This window comes from Coturnix japonica, chromosome 23 (assembly GCF_054131305.1).
Source record: "Coturnix japonica strain WE chromosome 23, WE-NBRP24, whole genome shotgun sequence".
Classification (NCBI taxonomy): domain Eukaryota; kingdom Metazoa; phylum Chordata; class Aves; order Galliformes; family Phasianidae; genus Coturnix; species Coturnix japonica.
Window position 1 is genome coordinate 4,576,612 of NC_140685.1, and position 15,784 is coordinate 4,592,395.

Here is a 15,784-nt window from a genome sequence, read left to right on the forward strand (position 1 = left end):
TCCTTGTGTGCAGGTTGGGGTTAGTCAGTGGTTAATGTGTGAGCTGTGCTCTGGGGGTGTGGTGGTGGCAGCGTGTGCTGGTTAAAGCTGCTTGCTGTGAAGGCTGTGGGGTCCCTTGTAGATGATGAGTGCAGCAGAAGCAAAGGGAGGGGGGAATAGGGCTTTTAGGACCAGCAAAAGGCCTCTTGTTACAAAGCTTTGCCCAGCTTTGTGAGGGAAAGTATCAGGAAATGGAGTTTGAACAAAGCTGAGTCTGGAAGAGGAGTATGGATACATGCCCAGTATGTAACAAGTCTGTGAGTGGGGGATGTGCTTCCTTGGGGTGCTCAGATCAAAGGTGCATTCCTTGAACATAAAGGTGCCTGGTTCTGCTTTGCTTCTAGTGGCATCTTACAGCATGAAAACAGATCTGACTAACTTGGGAACAACACCCAGCGCCATCCCAGGGAGCTGCACCACCAAGGAGCCTGGTGTTTGCCCCTGGGTCCACTCAGGTGGCAGCAGGATGGTCCAGGAGCTGCTGCCCATGTGGGAGGCCCTCTGTGGGCACAGCACTTGAGTTCCCAGGGAAAGGCAGCGTGGAGTTGTTTGTTTTTAATGCCTGGATACTCCCGGCCTTGTTCCTATTTTAGAATTTGATCCTTTCCAGAGCGTAGATTTAACCTGGCTGGTAAGCTTTTTGCTTTCCAGAATGGCTCGTATTGCTTCCTAAAAGTCTCTTTTAAAAATGTCAATAGGATGCAAGAATCACTTTATTATGGTGGGACAAGAAGGCTGCAAAGAGACAGCAGTGTGCTATTAGAAATAAGCTGCTTCCCCTATTAAGCATCTGCCTAGGAAGCCTTCCCCAGCCCTGTGTGCCTTCCAGTAACTGCAGAGAACCTCATGAGCAGTCCAGGCAAGGAGCACAGAAGGAGCAGCCAATGAGCAGAGAACCCCTGGCTCATTGCACAAGAGCTTTGGTGCCTTCCTGCCTTTAAGAGCCTTCTGGAAGGAAGAGTGAGATACAGGAAGGCAGTAATTAACCCAGCCTTCGTTGCGACTGCCTTTCCTCTGTGAAGATGTGGCTGGCAGCCTGCCTGCTTGCTTTTAGCTTCCCTGAGAAGCAAATACGTAAAACCCAGCAACTAGAATTAGCCCTTTAGATCCCTGAGGGACATCAAGTTTTAAAATAAAGCAGCTGAAATCCTGCCTTGTGCAGAGTTCGGATTATAGAGAGAGAGAACGTTCTTAATTGTAGCATGGATGATGCTCACACCACAAGGTAGTTGTCTACTTATGCTTACAGATGGATGAGCTCAGCTGGGGCGGACTCAACAAGTTAATGGCTCAGGAGAATGGCATGAGCTAAGAGTGCAGAAGTCTGGCTGTATTTATGCATGATTGCAGTGCGTAAGTGCTTACAAGCGTATTTTGGAGGCAGAACAAAGGCTCTGGGTAAGAAGTGGTAATTGTTTCACCCATACCCAACACTCTTTACTTTGCCTGTATGACTTGATCGGGTTTTCTCAGCTCTTTCCTTTAGAGGGCGATCCTGCCACACACATCTTCAACGTGCGAACTTGTGGGAGCTGCAATGTAAGGTGAAGCCGCCCAGAGGTCAGCAGAACATGGTGGCTCTCGTGGAGCTCTGCGAGCCTGCGGACATGAAGGGAGCTGCCGTCTGGCCTGGGCAGTTCTGGTTGAATGTGTTCTGCTTCCTCAGGCAGTTGCCAAGCTGCTCCCAGAGGTAATTTGGAATAATTTGGGTAGATTTCCTGTGGCGGATCTCTGTCAATTACAGTGTTTTCTTCCTTTAATCTTTCAAAGGATTTCTATTTTTGTTGAGCAAATAGAGGAAGCTATTAAAAGGGCATGGTGGTCTTCTATTTCTTGGGAGCAGCTCCCAAATGATTACTTATTCCCACAGCTGATCCGAAGTGGATTACTTCCTCTAGCAAATCATGCACTGGAGTAAGGCCCCACCTTTCTGCTTTCTGAAGCTTTTTCTTTGTCCTGCAAAGACACAGCATTACCCTCTACAAAGAAGTGCAAGCACTGCTGTGGAGTATGTGGTTATCTCTTGGTCAGAGAACAGGAAAAGGGGCGGAATATGTGACAGAGAAGGGAAGGGAGGAAAGGAAAACCAAACAGAAATAATGACAGAACCCCTTCAACTTCTGGCGGGCTTTGATCCCACGCTTTATTTGAAGGACAAGGTCTCCTCCCAATTTCCTACCCCTTCCCCCTGCTGGCTGCCTTGTAACAACCTCTGGGGAGCAGCTCTCTGTACTTACTGATAGCAATTTGATTCCCCTCTGCCTTCCAGCAGTTCCACTCTGCAGACAGGGTTCCCAAAGCCTGGAGAAACAAAGCATCCATTGATTCAGAGCTGTCCTGCTGTGGTTATCATCTTTGACATATGGCTGGGGGAAGCAACTGGGGTATATGAGCACGTTCAGAAGCTCATCCCCTGTAGTGAATTGTGTCTGGCAGGCACCAGCCCCCTGCATGTCTGAAGTGCACAAAGCATGAGGAGAAGCTGAGGAGCTGGTTGGATTCTTGGCCCTGCTCTGTGAGCTGCATGCACAGCAGTGCACAAAGAGCAGTCCCCTGTGGAACAGCTGGAGATCGCTTGCTGGTGATTCAGGTGCCAGACTTGTAAGAGAAAAAGATCTGTAGTGTTAAGAAAAGCCTGCCAAGAGGTCTCAGTGCCTGGTGCCTGCTGCCTCAAGTCAGTCCTAAGCAGTACAAGAAAGGCTCTCTGGAGCTCAGTAGCAGACAGCAGCAATATCTTCCCACGCAGGACAAGGCATACTGCAAACTGAACACCCTTTCCCTGGTAGCAAAGTTTAGGCCTCCATTTAATGTTAAATACATGCTTGAACCCACTCATCCAAGCTACTAAAACAGGATTTTAGTAGCCTTAGAAATGCAGTGCTTTGTACAAAGAATGGTAAGAGCTTTGTCCTTACAGAAAATCTATGAAAAGAAGGGATGACCTTTCTGGGAGCACTGTGGTATCTGCAGGCAGGGCTGTGGTTTGGATTCCTGCAGGTGATGGAGAAAGAGAAAGGTTTCCTTTCCTTAGTGCTGCTGAGCAGCAGAAGAAATGGTAACTTCAGCCACTCAGCTCAGACTGGGCATGATTTTCCCACTGTTCTTCCCACTTCTTTCCCCTTTCCTCAACTGAGTTTTGAGCAACAAAATTAGTCTCCATGTGCTGTCCCAGCTCAATAAGCAGTTGCCAGGAGATGACCTTGCTTTGAGTAGAGAGATGGATCCTCTCTATTTTCTGCATCAGCCTTGGAGATTAAAGGCATGGTAAGCAGAAAGGGAGTGAACTGGTATAAAAATATCTAGGCACTAATGAGGAAATTCTCAGGTCTTCTTTTATCACAAGCAGCGTTTCTGTTTGCCTGGATTACTCAGCCAACAACAGCCGTTGATTCAGTCAACCCAGACTGCGCTGTCATGTAAATGATATTTCATCTATCACTCTTAGAAGAAATATGCTAGCCATGCAGGGAGCAAACAAACGTATTCCTAGAAGTAATTAGCCTGAACTGCACTGAGGTCAAGTGGTTCTGTTGGAGAACAATGTGAATCCCCAACATCTCCTTACTGGAGACTGGAAGTGGAGAACTGCAGATGCCGTTTCTCTGGCTCACCTCTTGCTTCTCATTGCTCGCACTAGAGGAAGGAGGTGATTGCTCTGAGGTATTTTTAAGGATACCATCTCTTCTACTTTCAATGCTGAACGTGAAATAAGGCTTTTAAATCATGGAAGGTCATGTTATTTCATGTCTTTTTTAGGTCATTTGTCTTGCCCTTGTGCAGAGGAAGCAGCTAATGCCTTGTTTGGCTGTGTCCAAAGAGGTGAACTGAAGTCTCCCTGGATTACAGAGGGCAGTTGGTTAAAGACCTGTAACTATTCCTCCTACTGCTTGTGAGAAGATCTGCTGAGGGCAGGCTCCAGGTCACACCTCCTGTGGGGAGCCTTGATGCAGAGGATTAGACTGGGAGCTACCCAGACCAAGAGGACAAAGTGGATCCAAGGTATCCATCCCAAATGGGTACACAGGAAGGGGTGCAGGAGCACCGTGCTTTGAGAAGAACTGAAGTCCTTCTTTTTGCCCTGTACCTGCCTGCTGTAGCTCTGTCTGAATGGCCCCAAGTTTTTGTATGGGAGGAGGTCACAGCTGGTCCTTACTACCACTCTGCCTGTGCCAGCAGGACTTATGGACCTACTTAACCTCCTCTTCTCTTTGTGCTCCCAAGGCTGATGGCTTCAGGACAGATCAAAGCATGAGGGTAGCATTGTTTTAAACCACCAGTTTCCTGTAGAATGTGATCTATCTGCTTACAGATGGCTTTTATGGTCTCCAAAACCTCCTGTGGATTAGCCCATGGCTGACAGTATAAACACTGTCTCTATCCCACATCCTGCTTCCACAGCATGCTTCATGCTTCTCTGTCCTTTCTTTCAGTTCAAACATCCTGCAGAATCCTCCAGCATTTCTCAACAGCCTTCCCTGCTCTCTTCCCCCCTGCCAGGTTGCGAGTACAACTCCAACAGCCCCCAGATTCTTGGAGAGCCGCCCACAAAAGACAGAGATTCATGCGCCTTTCTTCCTGAATTAACCACCAGCACGTGTGTCACTGCTTTGCTGCTGACCCCACGCCTTTGCTGTTGCATAAAGGTAGGTCTGCCTTCAGCCAGCTTTCCTCCTGCACATTCCAAGTGCTCTCCTTTCTCCCCTCAGCTGTCATCTCGAGCAGCCTGGCTGCTGAAGGCAGTGGGCGGGCGAGCACACACCACAGGAGATGGCTGATCTCCCGTAGCACTTCTGCTCGGGGATGTGCTCTGCCATGCCAGCATTCTCCTCCACCTCTCCCTGCTGTATGAGGGGCACAAAGCACTGCTTCATCTGGGGGCCGAGGAGGGGCTGTGGGGAGAGCAGCACTGGCACTCCTGCGTGTGCTGGTGGATATGGGGTGACTCTTCTCCTGGTGGAGGCTTTGAAGTGGGTGTCTGGGACATTGAGGGATGGTGACATCTCAAACCACAGCACCTGACTTCCCAGAAGTTGTGTGCGTGGTGCTGCTGACTTGGAGCAGCTGGCAAACAAGTAAAAACACTCTTCCCCCTCCCAAATCATTATTTAAACAGTATAAAGTTCTCTGTAAATGTTTAAAACAACAACAGGATTGGGAGGGGAAGGAGGAAAGACAAACAAGTTTGCCGTTTGAGCTTTGCAGAAACAGATCTTAATTTCTTGGCAGGGTTCTCCTTGCCCAGAAGATCCAGCTGCCAGCACACTTCAGGAGGCTCCAAATCCATTATCACTTCTCTAACATCTCCCTCCAAGAGGCTGCAGTTTGGCACAGGCAGTGCCTTTGATGTTGGGGCTTGGCCAGCACCTCGTGGTGTAGGATCCCAGTTCATCGCTGGGGCATCTCCGCTTGGGATCAATGGTGAGTGCTCCCAGAGACGCTTTTCTTTCACAGCCCTGAGTTTATGGTTGGTGAAACTCAGCAGGGGCTGGGGAGCTCTGTGGAGTGTCGTGTCTGCATAGGAGAGAGGGATGGGAACCAGGGGCAGGATGTGGGGGCTCCCAGTTCCCAGCCCATTGCCTCTCCTTCCTCTTCAGCATCAGTAGCACTGCCAGCACCTGGTACATTAACACAGAAGAAACCCTAGATAATCTCTGAATACACAGCTGGTAAAGTGACTTTAATTCAGCTTCTCGCAGTTGAAGGGTGTGAGCTGCATCCTGGCTGGGCTCCAGGCTGACGGAGACTTGATGGGGATCTGAAGCCCTGGGTACAGAGGGTTTGCTGGAGACCAGTGGCTGCTCTCCAGATCCCAAGCCCTGAAGTATCTGGCCCCAAGGGGCCATTCTTCTTAGTGTGGGGTAGATCCTGGCCTGAGGAAAAAGAGGTTGTGTCCTTGGTGGGGGGGGACCTATGAGAACAAGGTCCCCAGGAAGCAGAGTAGGACAGTGTTCCCCAGCAACCTGATGTCTCAGCTGGACACCAGCCCCCATCAGGGCTCATTGCTGCCTGGTCCAACGCATTCTGCTCCTGCCCAATCCTGCTCAGACCCTGTTTTTTATATACCACCCTAATACCCAAAGCTGGGTGTCACTGCTGCTCCTTGGCTGGCATACACAGCCTGTGTGGCTATAGAAATAGGCTGTGTTTGCTTCCTAATATCTGTGTTCATGCTTCAGCCTCTTGGTCTGGTGCTGAGCTACAGCATCAAGATGCTGTTGCTGACCTTGCTGCCGACACTCCTGTACCTATGTGCAGGTCCTGCAGTGAAGGTGCCCATGGTGTTTCCTTGAGCTGCTGGCCCCAGGCTGCTGTTGGTGCCCTGTCCCCACTCCCCATGTTCTTCCTCCAGGCAGCACTGGGTAAACTCCCGCAGGGGTCTCCTTTACTCTTCCAACTTCAGCCAGCTCTGTGCAGAACCTCCACCGAGATAAAAGAGCGACGCAGTGTGAAACCTTCCTCCTCTTCAGCAGATGGTGTTTGCGGCACTGGACGTTTCCTGTGCTGTTGTAACAGAACGGCCTGGTCTAGCCAAGAAGAGGAAGGGGAAGCTGCAGTCTGGTCTTGCTGAAGCTGCCTTACTCCACAGACCTGACTTGAGATCCTGGATCACGAATGATCTCTTGCTTTCTCAAGTATCAAATGGGTTTTTTTCCTCCTTTTTTTTCCCCTCCATGTTTCAACCCACGAGCTGAAGAGCTGCCATGCCTTGCTGCAGCCAGCAGCTTCTGTCACTGCAGCACTCACAGCAGCCTCCTGGGGCTCGGTGACCACAGATGTGCTGTGTGATGCAATGTGAACTTCACATCACCTTCACGGAAAGACTGAAATGCATCTAAACTGGAACTCACCCGGTGTCACTGCCTTAGGCTGAACAGAGCAATGCTACGTCTATCCTCGCTGTGAACTTCCAGCCTCACAGGTAGAGAAATGCCCTGACAGAGCTGCAGTGGGAGCTTTCAGCTGATATTGCTTCTGCTTGTGTTTGTTTGAGCAGCTCTAGCTAAAACGGTACACCAAGAAGGGGCAGCTGCACATCCATCCGGCTTAGTGCTGTCAGACCAGGCTGAGGTTGCTGAGCGCTGCGGTGGATGCATTCGAGACAGATCTCAGTCGGGGGAGCAAGGCAATGCATATGGGCTCACTGCTTCCCTGGAGCCAGCACTGTGACTGCTCCCCAGAGAGCAGCTCCCTGACTGCACCAGCTCCCTGAGCAGCTCTGCTCCTTCTCCTCCCAGCAGCCAGAAACTGCCTACATCAGCTTTTGCCTTCTGATGGAAACCAGCTGAGCCACAGCGATGGGGAGCGACCCATGGGCACTGCATGCTGCTGCAAGCTCTGTCCCACACCCAGGTAATTCTGGGGTAAGAACATTTGTGAGAAGGGGCTGTGTTCCCTTGCCAGCTCTGCAAGGTCAGACGCAGCCCTTGCCATGCTCTGTGCACCCCTCCTCACCCCTCTGACTCCGGTAGCACCAGGCTGTCTCACAGCCCTGCTGAGCCCTGCCAAACCTCAAAAGCCCTTTCACAAAGAGCCATGTGTCAGCACTTCGTGTCCCCTATCAGCACCATCTACCTGACTTCTTCCTGCCGGTCACAGCAAGCTCGAGCAGGTAGCAGGACACAGGGCAGCTGGAGGTGGATGCTGGGGGTTCAGCCAAAGTGCACTCCTTCCTGCAGCATTCAGCTAAAGGAAGGGATCTTTCTTTAGCTCCTCTTTTCCTCCGCCTTTCAAAGCGGTGCCGTATGGATGCTATCACCGAGTTCATTAGTCCCTGTCGGATCTCCCCCTCCCTGGAGGGGATGGGTTTTGCTGCAGCTGAGCTCTGGTGGTTTTTCTCTTGGGGTTTCAAGAAGTTTCATTCCACCCATGAGAAGTGCCAGGCGTCGGGGGAAGATTTGTTTCTTGGCAGCTGTTCCCGTTTTGCTCTAGAAAACAGATGCTGTGCTAGGAATGCACCGTGACTAAAATTCCTCTGGGCTGCTCAGGTCAAATAGCAGCAATGGGGGAAGCAGGAAAGCAGTGCTGCTCAGCACAGAGAGAGCAGAGGGCTGAGCCCAAAGTGGGGCTGAGCATTTCTAGGGAGCAGGGGCTCGGTGTTGGCTCAGTCTTGGCTCTGCCTGTTCTAAAGGAGCTGCAGAGCCTGCTGGTGTCAGCTTTTGGTTCTGTGACAGCATCTGACCCCTGGGGCATGGAGCACGCTGCCTCCGTTTGCTCTGCATAGGGCTGGGGGAAGCTTTCAGGGTCAGAGGTTTAAACAAGGGCTGTGATGGGTGGTGACAGCTTGAGAAAGACACAAACAGCGAAAGGTATTGGTGCTGTCAGGGAACATGACAGGCAAGTTCACAGCCCTCGTAGGCCTTTGGCTTCCTGTTTTCTCCTGCTGGGAAAGCAATCCTGTATGGTGACAGCCGCAGGTGACCCTGCAGCAGGTGGGGGCAGAGCTGGGGATGCTGAGAGCCATCAGCCCCATAGGGTGAGGTGTGCAGGCAGCCCCGTGCAACCCTGCCCTCCCCAGATGAAGGTGGTCAGCACGGTGTGGGTGCTGCAGCCCTTCAGTGCGACTGCAAAATGGGTCACCCCGTCAAAACAGACCTCTTGTTGTTCCCGAGCTAAAAGAAGGGGCTGTGCGATAGAAAACCTGCAGCTGGTCTCTCTAATCTCCCACCAGCATCTGCATTAACTGACAGCACAGTGACTTCCTTGATGCTTGGCAATTTTTTTCCATGCACGCATCCAGTTAATCAATTAAGTTTCTCAGCAGCTTCCTCCAGCATTCAGGCATGGAGGGTGGAAGGGATTTGTTATTCTAGGCACTGTAAGAGAGGCATGAACTGTACTAGAAGCAAATTGGTTGTGCTTTCCAAGCACTGGTGCTTCTCACTCCCAGCTCAGGGGTCTGGTCCTGCTCCCACCACCTTGGCTGGACCCAGGGATGGGGATGCTCTCGGTCTATGTCAGCTTTGGGGACACTCCAGATCTTCAGTTGCTACACAACCCTTCTGGTCCATGGCATTCAGCTCCATTCAAGGAGCTGAGGAGGTTGGTTTGTCCCTTAACTCAGCCCTCTGCTCAATAAATATCCTCCCAGTTGTTTATTTTCCCTTCTTCCTTTCCTTCTCCCATGCTTCTGCTTGTTCCCTGCCCTGCCCAGGCGTGCTGCTCCACGTGCTCTGTGAGATGTCCCCATCCATCCTGCAAACCTGGGGCTGTGGGGGCTGCAGGATGCAGGCAGGATGGGTGGAGGCACTGAGAAATTTGGGGTGACCCCAGGAAGAGGGATGGATGGATGAGAGGAACCTCATCTCCTGCCAACTCGGCTACACCCTGTTAGTGGGAACGGGGATGTTTTGTGCATGTTTAGCAATGTGAGAGGCTGAAGCATGACAGCAGCAGGGGTCAGGAGGGCTGTAGGGTTTGTTAGGAGTGCAGCCAGTCGGGTGATGCTCCTTGCTCCCCATGAGACCTGTTGCAATCTGCACATGCATCCTCTCAGGCCAAGCAAAACTTGCACTGTGCTGCTGGCCTTTGGCTCATGGCCTGAACACGGCTGGGGTCCAGCTGGGCTGGGAGCGGTCCCTGCTCCTGAGCTTCCCCATGGGCTCATCACCCCAACAGCATCCTGCTGTGAGGACAAGGGGGGAATTGGGTGTGGAGAACAACCTGTGCTTGAGGAGCTTTCTCTATATCAGCCAGAGGATTTCAGCCACCTTCATGCCTGTTCCCTGCAGCCACCTGGTGCCAACGGATTGCATCCGCATGATAAATCCCATTGCTCTTCTGCTCAGGAAGTAATTTGGTGAACCAGGAAAGAGAACGTTGCTTGCTACCAGCCTTCTTTCCAAAGCAATTGCACAACACTGCTCTGGGGTTAGCAAACTGCAGACATCTGGGAGCAATCGATGCTGTTTAGGCTCTGAGAAATCATAGGAGAAAGTTAGAAGGAAGCAACTTAAAAGCTCAGCGTTAAAAGCAGTCTGGAAACCCTGGAAATTCACATCAGGGTAATGCCTACAAAGAGCCAGGAGGCAGAAGGAATGAGAAGGACAATGGAAACAGCAGCCTCCACAGGAGCCTTTGGTTAAGGATTCGGGGAGCCACATCTTCTGTGCCAGTCGGCCCCCCCAGCACCCCGTAAATGAGAAACCACATAAGCCTCGCACTGTTATTGCTACGCAGCATTAAAGCCTCTCATTTGGGATAAACATTCTCATCTCCAGCAGAGCATGAATAACATTAAATGAGATAGTTAAAATGGTTCGGGCCAATTATAGCCCCGGTGTAAGTTGGGCAGAGTTGCACCAGGGATTAATTTGATGCGGAGAGCTCTGCCTCCTGTTCCGAGCCGGGATTCCAGTGCGGGTAATTACATCCTGCCTCTGTGCTTCCTCTGCAGTTTTAATTGGGTTGAATGGACCAAATCCGCAGCAAGTGTAAATCTATGTAATTGAGCTCTCTCTGGAGAGGAACCCTGCTGCTTTACACCCTCCAATCTGGGCCAGCGCTCTTCCCTTCCTCCCTGCTGGGCTCCAGCTGCCCAGGGCTGGCTGCCACCCCACGAAGGGCTCCCATTTTGCCCTTGGCTGAAAGTCAATGATTTCCTAAGCTGCCATGGACAGCCCAGAGCCCAACCCCTGCAGTGGTGCAGGTGAGACCCACCGGGTCCCAATCTGCTTTTGGGCACTCTGTGCCTTCTGCTGGGAAATGACCCCACTAAGCGGCCTCCTTCCCATCTCCTGTCCTTACCCCATCCCACATCCAGGCTCCAGCACACAGAACAAGCAGCTGGACCATCTCCCTCTCCCACTTCCCAGCCCGCTGAGTAAATCAGCAGTAATGAGGGACTTTTGACCCTCTCTTTCCCCGAACGGCCTCAAGAAGCATTTTTCTTCCATGAGGTACTTGAGAAGCTTGAAGTTCTTTCCTTCTCCTGCTTCTATTGTAGCTTTGCTTTCCTTGTTTTTGTTTGCATGTTTGTTTTTCTTTTTCTCTCCTAGGAAAGGACAAGTCATGGGATGCAATGAACCTTCAGGATGCCTTGGGAGCAGGGGGGATGCAGCCAGTTTGGGTCTTGTCTCTTTCGGTCCAGCAGCAAACTGTGGGATCGGAGCTGGGAAAGTGCTCCTGCTGGCTGTAATTAGGGATGTCATTGCGAAGCATTATCTCACAGAGCTGGAGCCTATACAGAGCCATACATCCTCTGTAGCCAATTGTGCACGGAGGCGATGGGAGAGGGAAGGGCTCTGGGAACGTTCTCCACTACCCATTTCCAGGACGTTGTGCTGCTGTGTGGTCCCTTTCCCTTCTCACAGAGCAATGATGAAAGCAGACAGACAGTGAGACCCCGGGGAGCTGCACAGCGCAGCCCAAGGCTTTGCCTCCAGCAAGACAGTGTGGGGCTGCATGTCCTCACCCCCAGCTGGGCTCAGCCCACTCCTCCGTTTCCCGTTTGGTTTCTCCCATAGTGTATTTTCAGGAGGTAGAGACATCCCAACCCTCCCTTCCTCCCCAATGGTAGCACATCTCGGAGGGGCCACGAGGGCTGTCGCTGCCGGTCCTGCTCTTCTCGTAAAGCACACTGAGCTTTTGGCCAGCAGCAGAGATGCAATTTCAGAGATTGAGCAAATTCCCCCTCCCACCCACTGAGGACCTCCCAGGACCAGCACACATCCCACATCCCACCTCATCCAGCCGCCGATTGCTGCAACGGGTTGAGTCAATCGAGACCATTTCTCATGCAACCATCCATCCCGGAGGTCCCCAGGAGGAGGGTTGGCTCAGGAAACCTTCAGCCCCAAATCCAACACTCCCCCCCGTGCAGCTGATGGAGCACAGCTCACATTGCAGTGACCCGAAGCGCCGTCTGTGCCACGTCCAGCTGGCCTTTCTGCTTTGCTGGCGTGCTCCTTTCTGCTTTTATTTTGGCTCTTTTTTTCTTTTGGCTACGTATATATATTTGCAAATCCAGATGGGATGAAAGGTCAGACTTGCTGTGACCGTAAGGCCCAGGCTGAAATCTGGGTTCTCCCTTAACCTGGGATGGCTGTGGCTGGATGAGCCCTGCTGGTGGGCTCAGCCATCTGCCAGGAGAGCTGTGCCGGGCTCTGTGCTCACACACTGGGGCTGTTGGAGCTCTGGCTCATCTCCATCCCTGTTCTGTCCTTGCTCCGCTCATCGCTGCCCACCCAAACATGCTCAGCCTCCTCCCGCTCAGCTCCTGACCTTTATTCTCCCTTAAATCAATACACAGAGCCATGCTGCAGCAGCACCAGCGCCTCTGGGGAGCCCAGCTGATGTATAGCATCCAAGGAGCTGCTTCTCATTGTGAGGCTCCCATCCAGATAAGCTTTTGTCTTTCCAGCCCCCAGTCTCTCCTATGCTGCATGGGCCCTGCGTTCATCCCCTCTGGCACTATTGACTCCACATTTGCTTTCATTCTGTTGTAAAATGAAGGCAGCTCCAGGTATAAAAGCAGCTTAATTCTTCCTGAATATCAGAAATGCCTTTATGAAAATAAAATCGAAAGCGAGTTGGGATCGGAAAGTTTTAATTAAAAAGCTTCAGGGGGAAAAAAGGAAATCTATTAGGAAACCTCTGCGGACATTCAGTAAGTTCTCCCTGCAGAGAAGCAGCATGAAGGGAGCTGCAGTGTCTGCCTGTGCCCTGCTGGTGGGAAGGGATGAGAGGTGCAATGAAGCTGGGAGCAGCCCAGGTTGGGTGCTTGCCCTCCTCATTGTGGCCAAAAGCACAAAGACCCCCCTCCTCCTCCCTCACACCCCTTGGATAAAGGATGGCAACTGCTTTCTTAGCCAGGCTGAAGCTGCCATCCCCCAGTCCCAATGCCTGATCAATACAAACCAATGGACTTTTTCCCATCAGAACATGTCTATTTTTTCCAGCAGGTTGCCAAGTTCTCAGACAGATGAAGGCTCCGTTTGGCAAATAGAAAACAGGGATATTTGTCTTTATTCTGAAACTGAATTCTTGTGGCTGAGCTGCACCAAAAATACATCTTCCCCCCCCACCACTCCCAGACATGAGACACCACTGAGCGCCGAAAGCAACTCTTCCCTGCCACAAATGGACCAAATAAACCCAGCACGAGACCGGTGCTTAGCAGAAACCAGATGCGCCTCTAATGCTGTCATCTACAGCAAGCTGCGTCTGCAAACTGATCTTTTATTAATGTGTGTGCACGGGTGGGAGAGCTGGGAGAGTCCCAGCGCCGGGAGCACAACATGCCATCACCTCATGCCCATGGGCTGCTTTGTGGCTCCCAATGGGCATTGATATGGGGTTACCCGAAGCCCCTTTGGACACAGCATTCAGGATTTGCAGAGTTTGGCCTCGTTTTGCCCTGAGCTGCACCATAGAGGTGGGTTTTGGAGGGGTTCTCGGTGTGTTCTGAGGCTGGGAGGCTGCAGGAGGATGAGCTGTTGGTTGATGCTGGCAGCTGAAATGGGTGAGGTGATCCAGGATGCTCCACGTGGCTGGATGTGCCCTCATCTGGGAGCTGGGCAGCTCTTGGAAGTACCAGAAAGGGCTTTTTCTCCCCTCTGGTCTGCCCAGTCCAGGCTCTGTGTCTCTATTTCCATACACCTCAGGAGCAGCCACTTTCCAGAGCGCACACAGCCTCACCAGTGAGCAGAGACCTGTAAATCCTGGGAGAAATATGGAGAAACCACCATTAAACAGAAGGCAGAGTCTGCGAGAGATGTGGCAGGGCAGAAAGGCAAAATAAAACAGGCTTTTTCTCCCCAATTCCCCTTCATTTCCACACTTTTGATCCTTCCAACCCGAGCTGTTCCATGACTCTCTCATGTCATCCATCTCACCTGGCTCTGCAGCAGCATTAGGTGGCGCGAGGCTCAGAGCCTTCCTTCCTCCTGGACTCTTCTTCCTCTCCCTCAGGGTGCCTGGGGATGGAAAACATGAGGTGAGCCCACACTGGGCTACACTTGGAGCATCTGGAGCCATTTGGCTTTCCAAATGGAAGCTGCTCACTTTCACAGCACTGCATTGAAGGAGCTGAGCCCTCACCCAAACCCACCTTTTCTCCACACTTTCCCTATATTTTCCCCACATTTTCCCCATGTTTTTCCCCATCTCTGCTTAGTTCAAGTCCCGTGAGGTTCTGCTGCAGCTCAGTTTGGCCTGGAATGCTGATTTTAATCAACACATCATTTTATTATTATTATTATTCCCCTTTTTTTCCTTCTTTTTTTAATTTTTTTATTTTTTGCCAGGAAATAAATAAATCATACAATTCCTCATTGCCTCCTCCTTCCAGCATCCCTCCCTTTATCACGGCGCGTCCTTCCCATGGGCTTTGGAATTGGGTCAGTGAGCAGAACCCGACGGCAGCGGCTGCTTCTTAGCAATGTTCATAGAAAGCTGCTGCAGCCCCCGAGTGCTTTGGGGTGGAGGATTTGCCTTTCGGGTCCCATCCCATGGTGGGAGCTGGGGCAGAGCAGGGAGCTGTGATGCTGTGAGCTGCGCTGCTGCTCTACTTTCATGTTGTCACCCAATCAGTGGGATCAAGGGGGATTTGTGCCTTTGGAGCCTCATGTTGGCCACCCCCTATGAGGTTGGTCTACCCAAACCATCACAGAGCCTGGAGCAGGGATGAAACCTTCCCCACCCCATACACCTCGTGGCTCCTCCACCCATGATGCTCTTTTCCATTGCAAGAATTGGGGGGTCACTTCCAGTATCTCCCTCAGAAAGCAGAGGAGAAAGCTGAGACTCGCTCTGAGTCACTGCCATGTTGTTACCAAGGACACTAAGGTTCCCGATTTTGAAGAAGAGATTAATTACACTCTGCAAATAGACATTTTATCTGCATTAAAGAGCAGCGAGAGCTGATTCTTTTGGCGTAGCTCATTATGTAGCAGCAGGTTGTATTGTGACAGATGTAGGAATCCAGTGGCATTGTCACTTGGGTTTAATCATCAGAAAGCTGCCTTCCCAGGTCAGCTCCGAGTGAGGATTTGTAATATTTACATAGCACTTGGGCTGCCTTCTTGTTGCTGGAGTCTGCATTCACTCGTCAGTCTCTCATTATGCATGTGCCAGTATTAATTGCATTTAGAAATGAGATTCTAAAGGAGAAGTGAGAGCTATTTAGACCTCCATTCAGCTTGAAAGACAGCAGCTTTCAGTGTGACAGCTCTCGAGATGCTCTCGCTCCCAGCTGAAAGCAGGTGTTGGAGAGAGTTGTGTCGGAGCCTCTGTACCAGCGCTGCCTTTTGTGCATGCCCAGACATTTATATAACAGGCGGTATAATGACTCCGCAGAAGTGGCAGAGAATTGACCCTTGTGGATCTGGATTAAAGCACAGAGATCTGCTCATAGACACAAGGGGGAAAGCGATGCTAACGTTGCCTCCTGCCTCGTCTCTGGTGGAAGGAGGGGGTTCTTTTCCTGCTGATTGGTTTGGGGGGTTATTTATCGGCTTGGAGCTGTACTCGTGGCCTCACTAATGTATTTAAAATCGCACAGAGATTCAGCTGACACTTGTCTGTGCCTGCCTGCTGTGTGCTGAGTGCTCCAACCCGGAGATGTGCTGGCAATGAGGAGCTCATGTCCTGCTTGGTGCTGGCAATGAGGAGCTCATGTCCTGATGGTGCTGGCAATGAGGAGCTCACTTCTTGCTTCCCGGAGGGGACAGGGCTGGGAGGTGAGATCCAGATGATGCTGTGTTACTGGCTCTCTTTTTGGCAGCCCAAGGTGCAGAGGGGCTGCTTT

The 15,784-nt window shown here is 51.5% G+C and overlaps 1 protein-coding gene and 1 long non-coding RNA gene across 5 annotated transcripts in view; one reads left to right on the top strand and one right to left on the bottom strand.

The window, feature by feature from the left end:
* Window positions 1-14,304, top strand: LOC107322115 (uncharacterized). Of its 3 annotated transcripts, XR_014936778.1 has the most exons (5): window positions 1-670; window positions 1,289-1,729; window positions 3,796-4,038; window positions 4,537-4,682; window positions 5,266-14,304. It is a non-coding gene; the product is annotated as an uncharacterized LOC107322115 (long non-coding RNA). The 3 variants fall into 3 exon arrangements; XR_014936777.1 differs by lacking the exon at window positions 1-670 and having other exon boundaries at window positions 677-1,729; XR_014936779.1 differs by lacking the exons at window positions 1-670; window positions 1,289-1,729 and adding an exon at window positions 1,776-3,699.
* LOC146757325 (uncharacterized) overlaps window positions 13,176-15,784 on the bottom strand; it is a 14,687-nt gene continuing 12,078 nt past the window's right edge. Inside the window, exons 2-3 of one of the 2 annotated variants that reach the window (XM_085522787.1) lie at window positions 13,872-13,952; window positions 13,176-13,697 (exon numbers count right to left, since the gene is read on the bottom strand). In XM_085522787.1, coding sequence (XP_085378913.1) covers window positions 13,219-13,697; window positions 13,872-13,952 — 560 coding nt within the window. In that variant the 3' untranslated portion in view covers window positions 13,176-13,218. Of the gene's footprint in view, window positions 13,953-15,784 lie in introns of both variants that reach the window. The other variant, XR_014936776.1, reaches the window with a different exon arrangement.